The 20882-nt window shown below is 35.0% G+C and overlaps 1 protein-coding gene across 9 annotated transcripts in view; it reads left to right on the forward strand.

Annotated features, from left to right (window-relative positions):
* Nucleotides 1-20882, forward strand: part of Flo1 (flotillin-1) — a 128730-nt gene that overhangs the window by 37136 nt on the left and 70712 nt on the right. For 7 of the 9 annotated variants that reach the window (XM_068393527.1, XM_068393526.1, XM_068393530.1 and 4 more), the window contains 2 exons: nucleotides 421-540; nucleotides 10201-10215. In XM_068393527.1, coding sequence (XP_068249628.1) covers nucleotides 421-540; nucleotides 10201-10215 — 135 coding nt within the window. The remainder of the gene's footprint in view (nucleotides 1-420; nucleotides 541-10200; nucleotides 10216-20882) is intronic. The other 2 variants (XM_068393529.1, XM_068393528.1) reach the window with 1 other exon arrangement.

Below are 20882 nucleotides of genomic sequence, written 5' to 3' on the forward strand. Positions count from 1 at the left end.
CCACGATTGAATAATTGTGCTTTGTTGTATATTAGTTTCCTTTTTATCTATATCAAAGGATTCTAAAACCTAATGTGGAAACAAATATGGGTTCAGTATAGTATTTAACTATTGTTTGATTTTTAGCGGTGCGCAAAGTATTTTTAATGATTATGATATATCCGTTAACTATTATACATGAGATTGATTTTTTATTATTTATCAAATATAAACCTAAACTTTGATTTTAGGTAATCCAAATATGAATTGAAGGATAGATTTTGCAAAGTTGAAATTGGAATTTTTATAGTTTAGTAGCTTCGCTTAACAAGATTGTCAGTGTATCCATGTTACATTGTTCTGCAGAGGTCGCCCTTAATTATTTTGTTCTCAAGAAAAAAGACCAGGTAATGATTGGCTTAATCCTCTTTTCCCAAACAGGAGATCTACAAAGACCGCAAGAAGTTCAACCAAAATGTCTTCGAAGTGGCATCAAGTGACCTGATCAACATGGGGATCACCGTCCTGTCGTACACGCTCAAGGACATCCACGATGACGAGGTACGTGTCCTCTCGGTATTACGGCCAAAGAGAATACCTCATATATTCTTGTAGATTTTGAGCACTGTGTTTTGTTTTGATTTAGTTTTATGTTTCGGTTCTCTGTCCGACTGATATCAAGATCAAGTGCCTGATTCCTAACCGTATTGCTGTAGATAGGTTTGTTTTCCATTGTCACATATTTCTCTATCTTGTATTTTACCCGTGGCCCTCATAAGATCACCTGTGTGTGTGTGTGTATGGATGATATGAAAGTAAATAAGAAATTTCAGATGCAGGGATGTCTCGACCCGAAAATATCTACAAGCTGATGATAAATGTTATGAATATTAGCTTCTTTAAGGCTCATATGAATTTGGAATGTTTTGATGGGCAGCAGGCTTGTCAGATATTGATCGTTTTCCTTTAGGACTATCCGCTCGGGAAGTAATGTAGCTTGTTAATGTCTATCTCGATGAATAATTTAGGGCTATCTGTTCGAGAAGTAATATAGTGTGTTAATGTCTTTGTTTTTCTCTACTGAAGCAGTTTTCTTCCACAGTAGTCTGATGCTCTTCAGATGTTTTGTTGATTATCATCAAAGGACATTCTTTTGCTAAGTTTGGAAACGTGTTGGTCTTTGGTTGCCGGTTTAGTTTCGTGAATTGCTCGTAACTGCAATTGTCATGCGAGACTTTAGGTTTTTATTTGTTTATTCCAATATTCCCTTGTTTCTGATTGATTTCACACATTGGCTTTATGTCTAACACGACATAGATCAGTTACCTCAGGTTCAGGCATATCGAAACTGAAGTCTTGATAAGGTTAAAGCTTTTTTTTTATCTGTTCCTACTAGTCACACTGCATAGTTGTGCTAATTTTGAGCCTTTTTGTTGATATTTTCTCAAGTAAACTTTTAGTGCTGTCATTCAAATCAGCATTCCTGGTTGTAGAATGGGTGGAAAGGGGGCTTGGTTGCTGATCATCTGTGTATATGGTCAGTCTTTAGGACATATCATGTGCCTTTCCTCTGCCACTTATGATCAAGCTTCAAACATTAGCAGCTACCCTTAAGAATGCATTCATGTATATATGAATAGCATTGCAATTTGCAATGCATTGGGGAACTATTGAGTCTTATACTTAAGTAAACAAGTGCCCTTCTATCTTTAGTAAACATGTGCCTTTCTATCTGGTTTTAATGCTTTAGCATAGATGCTGAGAATTAGGATACTGATAGCTTTGGGACATCTATCTGGTAGTAAAATAAGTGAATTAGATTGTAACATCTCAGAGATCAAAGATGGGTTTTCCTTCTTATAGTGTGTATCTTTATTGTTCTAGACTAAAACCTGATGAAACCTACCAATTTGCCTTATGTCAGGATACTTTTTCTTTTGTTAAATCTGAATATTATATTTAGTTATTGTGATGTACATAGTTCTATACCTATTTGAAGGGAGAAGTACAGTAATTCAACTTTGTATTGTTTTGAAAATTTAACCATAATTATGACAGAGTGTAGGATAGAAGGACATGAGTGAAGGGAGATGATGAATCTTATGTTATCTGGAACGTTGTCGAGTTAGTTTAGATGAAATTACTGTTTTACTGGGACAGTACAATGATCATCCATATTCTAGATGTGTTAAAGCTTGTGAAAAAAAAAAGAATGCTTTATTGTTTCTTACTGTAGTTGGATTTGGGAATAGGAGAAAAGAGTATCTGCTTTCCCCAATTTCACATGAAAATTTGAGTTAATAAGGCACAGCTCATTTGAACAATAGCCCTAAGAAGGGTCTTCTTGGTTGGAAATGTATGACATCGGTAGATGAATGCTCACAATTATATATTAGAATGAAGAAATAGAGAGAATTATTTGTTATTTGAATATGGATGGAAAACATTTTAACAGTAAAATGTGCTAAGTACTTGAATAGCTGAACCCCTCACTCATGAAGAAGAAAGAGGAGGAATGCAAAGTAATATGAGGAAGCAGAGACTTACAGGAGCATGGCTATTGTTTAAATGAACTCCATGTGAGGAATGTGTGTGCACTTTAGATTGTAGTCTGGAAAGGTTAGTCATGAAAGCAAAGTAGTATCAGACCATGTAGTATGGAAGACATTGCTTTCTTGTAAAAGATGATGATGTTGCCATTGCATTTGATTATTGAAATGGATCGATATATGAGAAAAGTTATGGTTATAGCAGAAACTTAATACTGATGCTTGCTAGGGAATCTGTATTGATTGGCACAAGTAGTGGTAACCTTCAGAAACTGGAGAAACTCCTTTTCAGGTTTGTGATATGAGGCTGTGGAAGGTTTTATTTAAAGTTCATCCTTATTATCACAATATTAAGATGAATGAGGAAAGGACTACTTAATTGGGTTTCCTTTGGAACCCCCCTTTTCTTGGACCAAGTTAGGATTCTCTTTTAGATTTCACAAAGCAGGAAATGTTTCAATTTCTTTGAAGATTCAAGAATTCCATCTTTACAATCCAGAATAAAATTTATATCATACCCAAGATCTTACTTGTAAAAGGGAGAAAAAATTAAGGAAATTAGTGTTATTTTTCTCTTTAGAACATATTACCTGGTAATGACTTTTTTTTCTTTTAGAATACCTGTTTATGACTGATGTTTTCCTTTAGAATACCTGTTAATGACTGAAGTTTTCCTTTAGAATACCTGTTAATGACTGATATGCAATCTGTACATCCTCGAGAAAACATTTATCTTGTCATTGGTGAATTTTGACAGATTTTATAAGTAAAGTTAAGATGCATATTTTATACCAATTATTTTTAGTTTTAGATAAATTTTTGTTTTTACAATTAAAACCATTTTGTATCTTGCCAGCGTCCGAATAATAAACCTTTGAAATGTTGTCTTTTGAGGCTTCCTTGAAGCACTGTGTTAGGAATCAGGCATTTGATTTTTCTTAGCCCTGTTTGTGTTATAGGATTACTTACTTTATACTTGTTTTATCCTCCAACATTTAATTTAGATTTTGGTGTGTGGCACAAATTGTGTAAGTTTTAAAACTAGAACAGTAGATTTAGTTATTAATAAAATACATTACTAATCAGTTTTTGACACTTGTAAAAGCAGTTCAAAGAAGAAGAAAAAAATGCTAAACATATGTGCAAGACATTTAAAGAGATATATTGATATTTATATTTTATAAAGTTGCTGATATCAAGTTGATTGACATACCACTCACAGGTTTTTCATAAATGAAGTGTGTATGAATGAAATTTTTTACAATGTTCCCTCATAAGGCATAGTTTAAATACTGTGTCAAGTTAGATACTTTTAGTGAAAATCGTATGTGACCAACACGTAAACAAGCTCTGTAAGTCTAGGTTATCACACATCTGGGTAAAAGTTGTTGCTACTTTTTAAAAAGCCAGGATTTGGAAAGGCTTCATATTGTTATTTTGTCACTTCATTTACAAACGTAGTTGATGATATTTATAGGGTTGGACTTTTAGAAATGTATGCCATTGGCTAGCTTCTGTAAATTATGTGCCTAAATTATATGAAAGTAAAACAGCCTCTAGGATCACCTACTAAGGTTTCTTTCACAGAGATATATTATCTCTCTCTCTCTCTCTCTCTCTCTCTCTCTCTCTCTCTCTCTCTCTCTCTCTCTCTCTCTCTCTCTCTCTCTCTCTCTCTCTCTCTCTCTCTTTTTTTTTTGAAGCACTCTGTAACTGTTTATTAAGACTCTGTCTCTCTTCCTATTATGCACACACTTTTAGACTGTATTATCAAGGGTACTTTGAAAATACTGGAAGGAGATCTATAGCTCAGATTATTAAAACGCATTAAGTTGGTGTCTTTCCCTCCTGAAAACTTCTTTGAATTTTATTTGCTTGTGAGACGTAAGGTTTTTAACTCTGATGAGGTTTTTTTTTTTTTTATCTCGGGGTCAATTTGAGCATCCGTAAATGTTATTCCAGTTTTGATAATCTAATGACTCCTGAAACTAATAGTTTTAACAAATTATTTAAAGATTTTTTCATGCTATAAATTTTGAAAATTTTTAGGTCTTTGATTTTTAATGTTTTGCTTGTCTTATTTACTTTTATTTGTTGAAAGTGGACAATATCTTGTCTAGATGTTCACACCAAGTCTCTTTCTGGCGTAAGGCCAGTTTAATCTTAAGCAGTCATCCATTTTGAACTGTTTTCTTTTTCAATACAGTACTTAAGATATAACTTATTATAAATGCATCATTGACTTTCACTGCCTTACATCATATCTGACCTTCCTTCTAATTAAATAGAACAATTTTATCTTTGGATTGGGTCACTTTGTAGATTTTTTAAAGTAAAGAATATTGTTTACGGTCTTCTAGTTTCAAAAGACAAAAACATCAGGATAAGTTTGAGATGTGAACTAATAATTGAAAAATTAAATTCTATCTGGTAGGTTTGTTGAACATCTGTGTGAGTTAGATAGCTAAAGGATTAGAGGGCTAATAAAATACGAATTAATAAGGTTATTTTATTAAACTAAAATGATGTAGAATTTTCAAGAGTGAATTTAAAAGCAATAATTCATTAGAGTATATGAAGTGTTACATAGGCAGGCTTAGAGTTGGTGAAAAGTTATATATTATTTTATTTTTCTTTCAGTTATTGTTACTCCTAACAATGTTCCTGCTGTTTTGTTCACTGTCACAATTTTGTTAACTATATCTCCAAGAAATTGCTAAATTACCTTGTGATGTTGTTAAATGTTCCCTTAAATTAATGAAAATTGATTGAAGTACTGTATATCTGTATCATGATTTAATTTAGATGTTTTATAAAGTTACATTGTTTGGATTGGTTAGGAGTTTGCCTCCCAGTATTTAATCATTTGTGGGTACACTCAAGCGCACTATTCTATCTTGTTTCTCTTCCTCTGTTATTAGAAGTTTTTATAGTTTAGATAGGAATGATTTATTTTTATGTTTTTGTTCTTAAACTTCTCTTCTAGTTTTTCTTTTTTAACTTTCCTCACTGGGCTATTTTCCCTGTTGGAGCTCTTGGGCTTATAGCATCCTGCTTTTCCAACTAGAATTGTAGCCTAACAAATAATGATATGTAAGGTTAAGCATAAATTTGTATGTCATCAAGTGCAGTGGAGACTTGTATCAATTGCACATCTCTTGGATTGTGCAGCTTGAGTTGGTGAAACCTTTAGGTTAGAATATAGTTTGTTTGTGTTTTTGAAGTGACAAAATGTATTGAGTGTATTGTTCCTGTTTGTTATTTTTCTGAAATAAGCACTATTTTCATCTTGTAATCTATATGTGTGATAACTATTGTGACATAAAATGTTATGGGTCCCATACAGTTTAGTTGATACAAATGTTTTGTTTGTACCTGTCAGTTATCAGAATGTTCAGCATCTCCGCAGTATATGAAACATGGATTTACTTCATGCTGCTAGGAATTGTTTTCAGGAAACTCTTGAAAGAAAGGACAAAATTTTAGTATTTGATTAAGTAATGTTAATACTGTGTATGTAGCTCCATATTTCAAAATGGTAACATACTAGGGTACTACTAATGCATTTTATAAGTGTCCATTATGGGTTGCTATTTGCACTGCAGCCCTTCGGCTTGGGGTGATATGCTTTTCCAACCAGGAAAGCAACTTGTACCCATCACAAGTTGAAGATCCTCAACAATACTGTATATCATTTAATACAGTTAGCAAAACAACATTACAATAAACTGATATCTATTTCATATGAATCCCTACTATTTGTTGACTTTTGTAGCTGGAAATCATAGACATGGGAGTTAGGTTAGGCCTAACCTAGGCCAACATTTAAGAAAATTTGACTTGCAAACAATTTGATTTAAAAACATCTTCTTGGAAGCTATTAAGTGCAAGTTGAGGACCTAATTCATTGAAGTTCAAATTATTGGTGTTACTTCCAAGAGTACTTGTTTGCAGTTTATTAATAATTTTGTGAGAAAAAGGTGATTCTAGAAAGGTAATTTCTTATCTTTGTGGGAGTTCAATGAAAGGTTAATAGAATTAACCTCAAGGAATATTGAAGTTATTAGATACAGGTATTTGATTGTAAAGTTTGTAAGGCTTCCAAAAATTCAATTTTGTTATGTGATAAATTAGATCATCTGTATTTTTAGCAGGGTATACTATTAAAAATGCTAAAAAGATATCAAATTAATCATGCCTTCTCAGGATATATTTTACCAATTATGCGACTTTTAGTCAGTTTGTGACTGATTATGTAAGTGTGCGAGATGGAGCCATTCTTGAAAGTAGTGCTATGTTTTCTCTCTATTCTTGTAGGATGAAATAATGATTTTATTTCTCTCCTCTCTTGAAAGAAGAATGTTGTTTTGTCTTCCAATTCTTGAAGGATGAAATGGTTACATTTTCTCCTTGGGGAGAGCGACCAATAGGGAAGCCTCCAACACATACATCATCCATCAGTATGGTTCAAACCTTTGTACAAGCTCTTTACACATGTTTGGGTGGAAGCTCTGTGGTAATCTAATGCCTTTGATTTCCCTTATATTCATCCTTGTTTTGAGATAAGGACATCGCTGTCTCTCATGACAATTGTATGGTCAGAAGCATTTAGGTCCCACTGAGTCGTAAACCAAGGTAGTCATGGATACAAGATAGTTATGAATGCAAGGATGTCACACAGGTTTTCAGAATTATATAATGTAATTCCTACAGAACGCAGGTACATACATGTTCACGTCAAAGACGACCTTGTGTTGAGAACCACTCATGTTTTCTAGGGAATAGAGGATATCTGATGTACCTGACTAATGGCAGGTTTCATCTTGTACAATGTTAGACACGAAGGAATACTGTCCACCATCTTTCATCTTGTACACTTTCTTGCTCAATTTCTGTCTGGTCTATGTCTTCATCTCCATCATCATCTTGTGATTTCTGGTTTTGTCTTCAATTTTATACTTTTCTGATTAGCGTCATCCATTTTCATTAATGACCAAAGCATCGTAGTTTATTTATCAGCCCTGGAATAGCACACCTTTCTGCAGCTATCTCATTTGTGATATGACCTTCAGTTATAAATCTAAATATTTGCAGTCACTACTCTTCATAATGTCTACCACTGTCATTTGTAGTAACTATTTGTGCCATATTGTGTTTCAGGGCTTATATAGTATAAGCAACATGAATAGATAATGTATTTTTATTCACATTTCTTTATCCAGTGATTTTGCAAGTTATGAATATCCTGCCTAGTATAAGGCATATCATTCCACCACAGTGTGGTGCTCATCCTAGTCTTCTTTTTTTGTTTTCCAATACATTTTTAATTGGGAATCCCTTTCTGTAGGATTTAAGCCAACAGTGGTTGTAGCTGAGCAAATATGATGGTAGACAAGACATCAGTCAACTTTCCCGTTTCATGGGTCATCTTATTTTAAAGATTACTCTTGTAATTGATAGTTTACCATGCTACAGAAATTGGGGGAGTGGATCGATCTGCTAAAGCTGGGACCCTCAAGCTGTCAGTAATGAATCTTTATGTGAGTTTATGGGATATGAACCCTTTTCTATGCTCCCGTTAAACAAAGCAAAGGCATTTTCTATATTTGAAGGGCATTGTAGGAGGTATACTCCACCTATTTGAAGAGCATTGTAGGAGGTATACTCCAACTACTCACTCTTGGGTGTTTAGATGATGGAGAATGACATTGACCTTCAAATAAGTTTTGGCTATGTTCATAGATTTTGGTTTAAAGGTTTCTCCTGAGAGGCAGAAATAAGGAGAAAACTGTTTCTCAGTGTTATAGAGACTGAACATATACATGAGTGATTGCTGTCTAAGACCCTTCTCCACCCAAGCTAGGACCTAGATGCATCAGGTAATGACAGTAATGCTGTGCTTCAACTTGATACCCATGGATTACAGTATGCAAACAATTTTACTAAGCTTCCACAACATATTTATCACTGGCAAATAACTTCCAGGAATTGAATGAGTTGCTGAAAGGTGTTGTACTATGAGAAACCCTTTGAATTTGACCCCATTACTGTATTAAGGAAACCATCAAGTCCACAAGAATCATTACCATACTGAGGGCTTGTGAAATCCATCTCTCATCAGATGGGTCTGAAAAATCACATCGGTCCCATTGCCTGGTCTCTTGCTTAAAATACCGAATCCAGTCCAATATCTCTCACCAGATGTAGATACCACCGGGAGTATTGTTCTTTAGGTAACACCTTCCTTCTCACGCCCTCCTGGGTAGTACAGTGGTAACGTATTCGCCTAGCATTCGCTTAGCAGCAGATTGATCCCAGCCCATGACTGAGTTTAAGCTGTTTACTGGGGAGGTCACTGCTGTGGCCGGCCACTACAGTGGGAGATTGGGCTTGCTTGGCTGCCTTTCTGGTGAGCATCTGTCCTGATGAAACTGGAACCGTAACCAGACACATTTACCTTTAATATCTCTCATCAGTTGTAGATACCACCGGGAGTATTGTTCTGTAGGTAACACTCCATCTCACACCCGTATTATAACAAATTCAGCAATGTGTTTTTCTTGTGGAAAAGAGGTAAGATACATTCTGTATACTGTAGCCGTCTCTCCTCAGTTTCATCTCCAATTGTTTTCTAGACTCTCAGAGCTGATTAGAGAGGTATTCAGTCTAGGGTACTGGTGAGGTTACAAATGTATTGCAGAATGAAGCTATCAAAGTTCAAGGTTTTTCTCTTGACTTCATGAAGCAGGTAACTGCCAAGGAGTAAGTGAAGGCTTTTCTAGCTGTGCTCTTCCAAGAATGGTATGCAAGAATTTTTGCATTTGATATTTTTTTAAAAATTTCATTGTATCCTGAGTTTAGGTTACGGAATATTCATACTAAGAAATAGCACCTGCTAAGTATTGTAAGTTGTAAGTCTTGTGTTTCATATGCTGTTGGAGAATCTGAATTGATATTTAATAATTTATATCAAAGATAATGGTATCCCCCAACTTTCAAATTTTTATAATATTATGAATGTACCAAGTAGTCATAGCTTCTAGGATAATATTCAGCTAAAAGCCAGAATTTTTTTTATTACATTTTCTCTATGCAGTCTAGCATTGGCAAAGCTTATTCCAGAGGCCTTTATCCCTCTTTCGTTGCAAGAAATGCAAATAGATTTAAGGGTTCTGGAGAAACTATGATTTTTGTTCCATGATTTTTACAACTTAGTTATTTTTCTTAGGAATATTTTTCCCCTGAGTTTTACAGGAAAGAACTTGCATCAGCATTTTTAAAATTGATAGAAATTTTTTAAAGTAGTCACAATAAGAAATTTCCTGCTTGTACCTTTGTTCTGATTTTTTATTGAGATCGATTGCATATGAAAGTTCTCACTTCTAAATGTTATTCATTGTCTTGCACGGTTAAGTTATTTCAACTTTTGTTTTTAGAGGGAAGCTGTGTGCATAGATAAGGCATATTAACTCATACAAATAACTTTTAGAGTTAGGATTTGTTGGGTCAAGTTTAATTTACGTAGCATTAGCATTTTCTAATCAGAAAGTGAGAACTATAACAGCTCCTTTTTCATTTGTTGTACAGAAGTTTTTTTTTTCACATTTCTTTTTAATCTCACTCATGACTAAACAGTGTGGAAATCTAATCTCATGCTTTCCTTTGCGCTCAGACCTACTATGCCAAGGTTAGTTTAAGCGCAGGACCACCACCAGTTGTCCTGTTACATCCGTTCATGTGGTACTGAAATAGATTGGCCACCTCTGTAGGTGTGCACGTGCATTCTTCCTTGTCTTGCTTGCTCTGGGATTAATGAGTTACATTGCACCTGTGAGACAGATGTAGGCTTTTAAAAGAAAGAAAAAAGAAGGACCACTCAGCATCTCCCTGTCACATGTGAACCGTTGTTGGTCCTCAAAGGCCATTGTGATACGCTTTTTACTCTACCAAAAAATTGAGAAAAAAAGGTTTCATCTGTCAGCACTTGTGTACTATTAGATATGTCGTAAGATGAATCTATGTACTTATTATTATTTTGTTTTGTTTTTTATTTTCTCTTTCACTTCGTTGAGCACTTGATCCTTTTATTATTAAAGTTTCTGATTTTGTACTGCCAGATATATTGATTCTTCAGCATACTTTCTATATTTTGTTTTCTCTTTAGTATTTTCCTTTAAGCTTGGCACTCTGCTCCAGTCAGTTATTGTAAACAGTCTTTAGTTCCATCGTAACATTCTTTATTACAATTTATCATTGATGTTACTGTAATGTTATTGGAGTTCTGTAATCTTGTTTTTCTGCGTAAGGAATAGAGCGTAAATGTAACTCGGGAACAGCAAAGGTATATTTTTGTGCCATACAATCCACTAGTACTGTATGGTAAGAATACGACCAAAATTTTTTTTATTAAGCAGCTTTTTTCTATCTATTTGTTATGAGGCATAAACTGCACGATGGATTATCCTTACCTTTAAAAAATAACTGCGTGAACACCGTTCGTCGGAAAGTTACGTCCCCACACGGCACTAGTGTCCGGTTGTAACCAACGATGATTTTAGCCTCTTTAGTTGTTAAAAGCTGTTGGATAGTCAGAGTTATTTTCTCGAACCGAATTTTGTTTTTATGCTCGGGAGAAATTTGCTGCTTTAGGTTATGTAGCTTCCCCCTCCCTTCAGATATTTGCTTTTCTTAAGCATTTTTAGCGCCCCCTTTTAAGCATTAGTCCCCCTTGAAGGTGATATAACCCACAAGTACCAAGACATGTTTACATATATGCAATAAAATTTTTTTTTTGGTTGTTTAGTGTTGCATGTATACAATAACAAGATCCCAATGCCTTTATTTATGCACATGCTTCCCGCCGGTTTTGTCATTTGATCTGAGGACCTTTAGAGTTGCATTTAGCAAACCAGCTGGAGGTCCTGGAGACTATGATTTTGAATTTGCCTCCACTTGTTGCACAGTCTGTGATGAAGATTGGAGATGCTTTAGCCTAAAAAGTAAGCTTCTAATTATAGGTCTTACTGTAGTGGAAGCTATAGAGTAGACCAAATTTCAGTTGCGCTTTTTGTTTTGTTTTTTGTAATTATAACGACATGTGCAATTTGCTTGGTAAAGAGTTGACAAGTATTTAAATTGCAGGGTACCTTTCAGTTGCATGAAATCAATATCACCTTTTCCAGGTGTACGTGATTGTTATGCTGTAAGAGTAATAGAAATTTGGTAAATACAGTATATCTACTGTATCATGTGCTGTTTGAAGAAAAGGAACTACAAAATTTAGTGTGAGAAATTTAATTGAACCCACAGGAATTTAGTTTAAAGAGTTGAAATGTGTGAATACTTTATGAGAGAATTTTTGTTTATGTTTAGGCATCTGGATGTATGTTGGTGCTAGAAGAGTATGGTAGGATTTGATTAAAATTTTTATGAACATGATTAAAAAATTTACTAATCTTTTTTAGTTAGATGTGTAGGCGATCATTACCAATTTTATGGTAGGTGAGAGTAAAAGGGATTATGATACAAGTTTGGAGATATATTTACGGATCTACTGCATTTGGAATGAGGTATAGTTGCTGGTAATACTTCCCCCCAAAAAGTTAGCTTGATTTACAGTTGCTGGCTGAGTAGATATGAAAGTGCAAGGTAATAATGGTTAAAAAAGATTTGAGTGAAGGTATGGGTGATCATTATTTGGTTGAAGCGAAAGTTGAAGTAGATATAGGTTACACTTGCAGATATAAAACGGTTGTTGCAGTGTAATTAAAGCAAATGAGTCGGCTACTGAGTAAGTTAGTATATCATGAACTTTGATTGGTGCAAGCATATGATGTGAAGTAGAAGATGAGTTTTTTTGAAATTCCATAATGGGGTAATGGGGACTACACAGTTTTTGTGAGTTTGAGGGTAGGAAGAGTGAATAAAAATACCAATTAGTGGAATGAGGAAATGATGGGTGTAGGTGGAGGCATACAGGAGTGGGGATTTGCTTGTCAGGTAGAAAGTAAAAATAATGGCAGAAAATTCATATGAGAAAGTTGATATTGTAATCAAGTACACAGTAATGGAAGAAAAGTTAGTACAGTAATAGTTTTAGAAAGTATGTGATTAAGAAAAAAGTAGAATGTTTTCTACAGGGAAATAAAGGTAGAGAAAGGTTGACTGACAAACAGATTGCAGAATGAAGGGCCGAGGGAAGAGATGCTGACCAGAATGAAGCAAGTACAGTAGTGTGTTGATGGTGTGAGAATTTTGAAGATTTTTAAAATTGAGGATATATGAGAGCCCATACGGAATCCTTCAAAAGTTGAAAGTTTCAGTATGCTTGTGAAAGTGACTCTTGAGGATGGAAAACAGACAATTATGTGATTGAAGATAGCAAAGGACACAAGGAATTGATGAGACTAAAAGTGAGATACTTTGGTATTGTGTGAGTGCCTGACCAAGTTTTGTCATGTACATCTTGGAGAAGGAAAGGTTCCAATGTAATGACTGAGTGGAACAATCACTCCATTGTCTTATGGTTAAGTTGTTAAAAGGAACTAAGAATTGTACGAAGGTAGTGTTGGTCTGTATGCCAGGAAAGGTATGTGACATAAGTGGGTCTGAGTAGAGAAAGGTAATAAGGGTTTGGACAAGGAAAAGGATGCAAGGATCAAGTGGTTGATATGAAACAAGCAGGAGACATTTAAAAGTGGAGGAAAATACTGTACTTATTTGTGGTGTACTGTACATCAACTTAGGTAAGGATTATGGTAGAAATTAAAGAGAAGTAATATGGGTGGCAATGAGAATCTATGATACAGAAGACGAGTGTTTAGAAGATATACAGTACAAGCTTTCATGACAGTAATGCATTTGCCTGAATGTGTAGATGAGAGAGTGATTCGGTTGATTTGTCAGTGGGTTGGATATAATGATGTATTATATAGCCTTTTGACTGCTCAGAATCTTATGGATGAAGTGATGTGAAAACTAAAAGAAAGTATACTTTAGATGTACATTTGGAGACAGTAATTCCTGGCACACATCGCTCTAAGTGCACCCTGTCGCACCCTTACTGTGCGACGAATTCCTGTGTATTGCCTTGCCCACCTCCTCTGTCATCTCTTCCTGCACAAGGAATTCCTGTGTCCAGCTGTACATGCCAATATGTTGGGTAAGTAAATGGGTATGTGGAATAGTTTAGTACAGTACAGTATTTACAAATGATAGTACTAAATTGCTTAATGAGGACTGAAGCAGAAACTTGTAGAATAAGTTTACAAGCCTTTGCAGAAGGAGGAATTTGAAAGAAGATGTAAGCAAGAATAAGGTCACAAATGTATAGAAAAAAAAGCAGGGAAAATCATTTGAGGAATGTTAACAAAGGCAGTGGAATTTGATTACACATTTGGTGATAGATACAAGTGAATGAGTGAAGGGTAAGTCACAGAATGGGTGGAAGGTGGCTGGTTGTGTATGGGGAGTCACTTGAAAGGGCTATTGAAGCCAAAGTATGAAAATGCAGGAAATGATTACTTGATTGCTGAGCCAACTATCCTTTATAGAAGTTAGTTGTGGATGTTAAAATCAAATGAAAGGAAAAAGGTTGAATACATTCATATGATTTGAAAGACTGAAACTTTGGCAATACACTATATAAGTGTTAAGATTGTTAGAAAAAGGCAAAGAATCGATCTGTGTATTAATGACTGGCAATTTTGAAAGAATGGAGGTCGATAGGCTGATAACGAGAGTATATAATTCAGAATTTCTATGAGAGGAGGCGGCTAAGAAAGGGTTTGATGAATGATGTGAAAGACGTATTGGAAAAGAAGACCCTTGATATCTTGGAATTGCAGGAGTGCGTCAGTTATAGAGGTGATTAACGCAATGTTTGTTTATGGGATTGATACGCTGTTGCTGAGCCTTATTGTAGGTATATGAAGTGGCTAATCTCTGAATCACCCCTTTTTAAGGAAAATGTGTGATAAATAATAAACACGTTTTTCATTTACTAACGTTTGTGGGATTGACCCTTACCATGGTAAGAAAAGACTTCATTTATTTCTCCACTGTACTCAAGGCTTGCATTGGGAAGCACATGTAGAAATTGTGAAGAAATTTAGAAGCTGAAAGGTTATTAGGGGCGTTAGAAATGTCTTGAGTATCCCATATCTCTGTAAACATTAGAAAATCCTCTTTTGCTAAGATTAACTGCAGTCACATACCCTAATATATTCATAAAATCCACTATGTACAGAGGGTGCGATAGGTGAACTGCAACATGACTAAGGATTACTGCATTCTTGTTCTTACTTTGTGATGTTAAGAGTTAATGATTTAAGAATATTTGCTGTGTGGTTGAATTCACCTTTTGATCAGGATGCGTCAGTAGTAAATCCTCAGAACTAAGTGTAGGGTTTGCTAATTGACAAGATTACTAAATGACCAATGTTAATATGTTTGCATACGTTGTTATTGGTAGAAGTCAGAGAAAAAATAACATACAAATCTGAAGTCCTGCAACATGCTTGGATGCTCATACCTTTGGTGACATAAAAATCAAAGCTCATCATGTGCAGGACTGCTTTTTATGGTCAAGGAAATTAAAACACTGGGAGGGATAAAGTTTTGTGTGTCAGGAAACTGCATGGCTCGATGAAAGTTTAGGAATGTGTTAACCAAAAGATTGTATGGGTTAGGTTGTGTGTCACAGCTAGAAACAATTTAATATTAGATATTATTGTCCAAGAATGTAGAAATGTTTATATATATCAGGTTTTGAGAAAGATCATCAGATACAGTTAGAGGGGCTACTGATTATATGAGACTTGAATGTCTCCAAAATGAAGAAGCTGTTTTTGAGCAAGTGAAGGGATGGTATACCTTGTGAGAGAGAGCGTTGCAGGAGAAACAGCCGTATAATTTTGCCACAATAACATACTGAAATGACCGGGCACAATTTTTGCTCTTTATATAATACTTATTTTAAAAGTACTATGTACAAAGTTCTGGTAACTGTAGAAAATAAATATCTTTTATAGTTTTTAATGATACAGAAATAATTAGCTTTCAAGTGCCCTTCTCTCTGATATCAAGGGAAATACAAATGCAATTTACTCTTGATTTTGCTTAAGTGAGTTGTCAGATTGTGCCAGTTTTCTGTTTATGAAGAGTCCTCCTTGATTTTAACCAGCTATCTTTTTCGTTCGCTTACAAGGCCATGCTGTAAAGGTTTTCTCAGGCTGAAGATTAGGATTAAACCATGTGAACTATGAAAGTTAACCATAGCAACAGTATGCATAATAGCTTCTCAAGCCATGCCTTAAAGAATAGTTTCCAATAAGATGTAATTTATATTAATCTTTTCCAGCTACCTCCACCTCTTTCCTGCTTAAAGTTTTAGACAAATGCTTTAAGGTTTTAAAACTAAGCATATGTGACCCAACATGTTGAATATTGCTATCAGTTATATAAGAAATTGACATTTTCCTCACGTGTCTTGTCTCTGTTTTGACAGTTAAGAAATTACCGTATTTCCTGTGTCATAAGACGCACCTTTTTTCACGAAAAATGACCCCCAAAATCACCCTGCGTCTTACACTAAGAAAAAGTTGTATAAGGGAGTTTGACCACGGCCACTTGGTTTGACACCCCTCAGACATCGAACTATTGATATACAAGCACTCAAACTCACGAGAGATAGAATATAAACCTGCAATTACCATTCATAAGTAATAAATTCGTTTATCTTTATATTGCACTTAATTTGATAAAATACAGTAGCAAAATATTTGTTTGTTTTGGTAATCAGCTGATGACTTGCCAACCTCCTTCTACAAGCAAACAGGCCAACTAGAGGTCTTGTAGCAGACTACGCTATGACATATTAGTTGTTTATGCAGTATAAATCTATTTTCTTATATTTTGTTAATATTTTGTAATAAAGCAATATATTGCTAATGCCTTTGTTGCCTGAGTTCCGAAATAATACAAACACAGTTGCTGAATACGACCTTGAAAAAAACTTCTTTTAGTTGAGTGCAGTATTACTAAGTTAGCAGGAAAGTAACTAGACCTAGAATCACTTAAACAGTAGCAAAAGTATTCCACCTAAAAGATTTTCTTGATGTCTTTGATCAATAATTATATTTGGTGTGAAAATTTATAGGCTATATGAGGAATTTTGGAGATATTACTAGAATTTTACCTCTACCAAAATTTTATGAAGAACCTTCGGCAACACTGCATTCGTGTAAGCAACATTTGAAACACCAAACACGTGTAGTTTGGTGAAACTACGACTGGTTTAGTGATTTCTTATATGAATATGTAATAAAATTGAGATAATGGACATATAGGCTAGCTAATTAATATTGATTTAACATTTAATGATTACCCAAAATAAGAAAAGTTACTGTGCCAGACAATAATCACGCTAGAGTCGCTGACTAGGGATTTCTGCTAAGTTTTTAAAATTCTATTTTTTTTTTTTCTAAAACTGCCGTGCTAATTTAAGGGTGCGTCTTACCACTTGTAGCGTCTTATGAAACGGGAAATACGGTAATTTTATAGTACCCTCCTTGTTTTTTTTTTTAAAACAAAGCTCCTGTTGCCCAACAGATGAGAATGAAGGTAGGCCATATTTACAACTATTCCCTAAACGCTTCTGGATTCTAATGACATATTAAGCCGTCAGACCATAGAATTGTGCAAAGACCCTGAAGGCGACAGAAATATATATTTAAAAAAATTCCAAACAGTATTTAAAATTCATAGCATGACTTATTATTGGAACTGCCTTTGTTGGTGATACTGACAGTAGCTTGACGCAGGAATGTCGCACATAACAGATTTTTCTGTCAGTTGCATTCTAATAACAAAAACTTGAATTTTCATGTGTTTTGTAGCATAATTTCAAAAGTTGCTTTGAGTCACATTGCAATAATTACATACAGAAATAAAGGTAGTTTATGCCTCTACAAAGTGTATTGAAAACAATTTTGATTAGTAAATATTTATGGAAATTTTTTTACGATGATATGGAATATATTTATATGTCTATTTTACCTTTTCTTGTTGATGTTTTGTTTTCCCGTTATAAGCTTTCTGGAAACACCATCCTAAAGAAGGACTAGTCCTCCTAAAACACTAAAGCAAACTTATTGTTCCAGTAAACAGTATTTAGTAACTTTCTTAAGGTAACTTATAAATGTTGTGCGAGTTTCTACCCAAACTACTAACAGGGTTGGCGAAAACATAAAAAAACTTGCAAAAAAACAAGATCAGAAAGGATTGATGGCGCTTGATTAGAAACCTGCAATCCAGTAAAAGGGACAGAAGCCAGGTGAATGAAAAAACTTTGTTCAAAGTACTTAAACAATTATTTTGTTGCCCCACGCTAATGGAGGTGGCAAGTGGAGGAAAAACTCTTGATGGGCAATGTCTAAAGCCCCTTCCACACAAGGGGAAAATGCAGGTGGTCGCTCTAATTTGCCCGTAATTCTTTCGCTTTGAAACTGTTACCAGATCAGACAGTTCAAGTCAGACAGTAGGCACAGGCAGACGAACGTATGACTTGGGCCAGACGCCGGGCAGAGGCCTAAGTGCAGTCAGAGTTTTGTCTGACAATAATCAGCTGCCCATCCAGTGCCCTAACAACAGGCACGGGCACTTCAATGGTATGCCCGTGGTTTTCTCGTCTATGACGTCATCTACACAGTTCATCGTCACCCATACAATTTGGCAACGGTACCTGCCCGCCGTGCATTGGCCCCTCATATGTAAGGGCCTTTATACCTATGGACAAAGCTAGACTGCCTTAACTTTGAATTTATTTATTGTAACCTAAGTATGCAGTCTTGGAGTAATGAAGAGGAGTAACAAAAACAATTCAGTACTTTATAAGCTGAAATTGTAGAGAATTGTAAGTGGATTCTTTTACTTTATAGCATAAAAATGTAGTGAAAGTCATGAATATGAGCAATATCAAACTATTCAGCTGGTCATACAGAGTGCTGTAAATGTATAGCCCATCTTAATAAGGCCCCTGGCTTATAAGGGATATGTACTAGCCAGTCAGCTGTGAGAATAAAAGAATTGGCCAATTGGCTTTTAGTATAGAAGAGTTGGTCAATCAGCTTTGAGTATAAAAGAGTTGGCCAATCAGCTTTGAGTATAAAAGTGCTTTACCATAATCCTTCCCTTCACCACTTTCTTATCTGTTGCCTATGCATGAATATAGGCAGCAACAGCGCTGGAATTCAATAAATCTAGTACGTTTATTGTGCTTGCAGAATCACTGGTACACTTTCACTAGTAAAGGGAACAAATCCCTTAACTTGTCTGTACAGTACTAAGAATGAAATTGATATAGAACAAATGGATTTTCAGGAAAATAGTGAAGCCTTATGGGAATAGCCATAATTTTAAAAGAGAAGTATAGCAAATAGTTATAATTATATAGCAGTTTTGTCTTCATATTTTATCCATTACTTTACTTTTACTTAGTTGCTGAAGTATACTGTAGTTATTTTCTTCTTTATTTTTTTTTATTTAATTTTATTCTTTTAGAACTTGTTTTTTTCCATACTGGGTTTCTTTGCCTCCAAAGGCCTTGGGATCATAGCACTCTGCTTTACTAAAACTAAGGTAGCCCCTTGGCTAGTAATATTTATAGTATTATTTCTATCAGGACCATTTAGTAGTTCAACTTGAATATACTGATCGACTGTAATAGAGCAAGCCAGAAGTATTTTATTGTAAATAATTGATGAAACTTAAAGCAAGACAGACTTAAACTTGGACAGTTGAGTTAGAAGTCTGAAAAATACAAAAAGGTAAATAATGACTACAGTTATAACTTGAAATATGCTGAAGAATATCAGGCATTGGTGAATTGTCATTGAGATGAGATGAACTCTGGGTACTTTTTGATGCAGCTAGGAAGAGCCAAAGCTCGTAACAGCAGCAAATAAGAGATAGCAAAGCAGTGAAGGTGAAAGAGAGGGCTGGTGTTTCCTCTGGTCTTGGACTGTCAGTTATGGAAATGATATCTATCTCTCTAGAGATCAAATGACAAGATGAGATTGAAGTGCTAAGAAAGAATTAGAATACTGTATTAGTAAGATATAGTAATTTGCAAACATTATTTGTATATTTGTTCCATATGATATAAGAGGCTACAATGAGTGGAAAACATTAAGGTTATCTTTGTAATTTCAATTTGTTATTGAAGGGATAAGAAATTTTGTGTAAGATAATGGAGATATATAAAATACCGTAGAAGGTAAAACTTCAGACATGTTAGAGGAGGATACACACCTCAATTTGGGAATGTCGAAGCATTGAAAGGATAGAATTACTGCATTTCTGTGACATGCTAGTGGAAGGACAAGCAAACAAACATCAGAATATTTCCAGTTCGTTTTCTGAAAGTTGACACTGAGAATAGCTTCAGATGGAGAGAATTTGTAAGTGGAAAGAACCATTGGAATTCTGTCAAACCTAAGGTCTAAGGATCTGCTTCCAATAAGAGAGAGAAACTTGGGAATCTAACACACCGTGCACGTCGAGCTAATTAAATTATGTCAGAGATTGATATCCATTGTGGGCTAAAGAATTTAATAGAATTCAAGTTTTTGTCAACAATTTATGAGAAAAGTCAGCTGCCAAAAACCAGACGGACCAGAACTAAAAAAATTGCTTAATGCATTAATTGAAATAGTTTTTGGATGGACAGTTCACAAAAAATCTCAAGTCGTTCTTTTTTTCAAATCTCTTAGACTGAATTTCTAAAGCATTCAGGAGTTTCTTTGAATTAGTTTCCTTCGTTGCCTTGTCAGACATGGAGCAATGCTGCTTCCTAATCAAACCTTTGAAAAAGCAGCATCCTTATTTTGACCTTTTAAACTCATCACCCAATCTGTAATGACACTATACTAAAAGGAACTAGTCTCTAAGGACACTCGACTAAAAGGAACCAGTCTATAAGGACACTATACTAAAAGGAACCAGTCTATAAGGACACTATACTAAAAGGAACCAGTCTCCAAAGACACTACTAAAAGGAACCAGTCTCTCTGGACACTATACTAATAGAAACCAGTCTCTAAGGACACTACTAAAAAGGACCAGTCTCTAAGGTCACTATACTTTACTAAAAGGAACCAGTCTCTAAGGACACTGTACTAAAAGGACCCAGTCTCAAAGACTATAATAAAAGGAGCCAGTCTCTAAGGACACCACTAAAAGGAGCCAGTCTCTAAGGACGTTATACCTAAAGGAACTAGTCTCTAGGGATACTATGCTAAAAGGAACCAGTCTCTAAAGATGCTATACTAAAAGGAACCAGTCTAAGGACACTAT

This window comes from Palaemon carinicauda, chromosome 19, assembly GCF_036898095.1.
Source record: "Palaemon carinicauda isolate YSFRI2023 chromosome 19, ASM3689809v2, whole genome shotgun sequence".
Taxonomy (NCBI): Eukaryota; Metazoa; Arthropoda; class Malacostraca; order Decapoda; family Palaemonidae; genus Palaemon; species Palaemon carinicauda.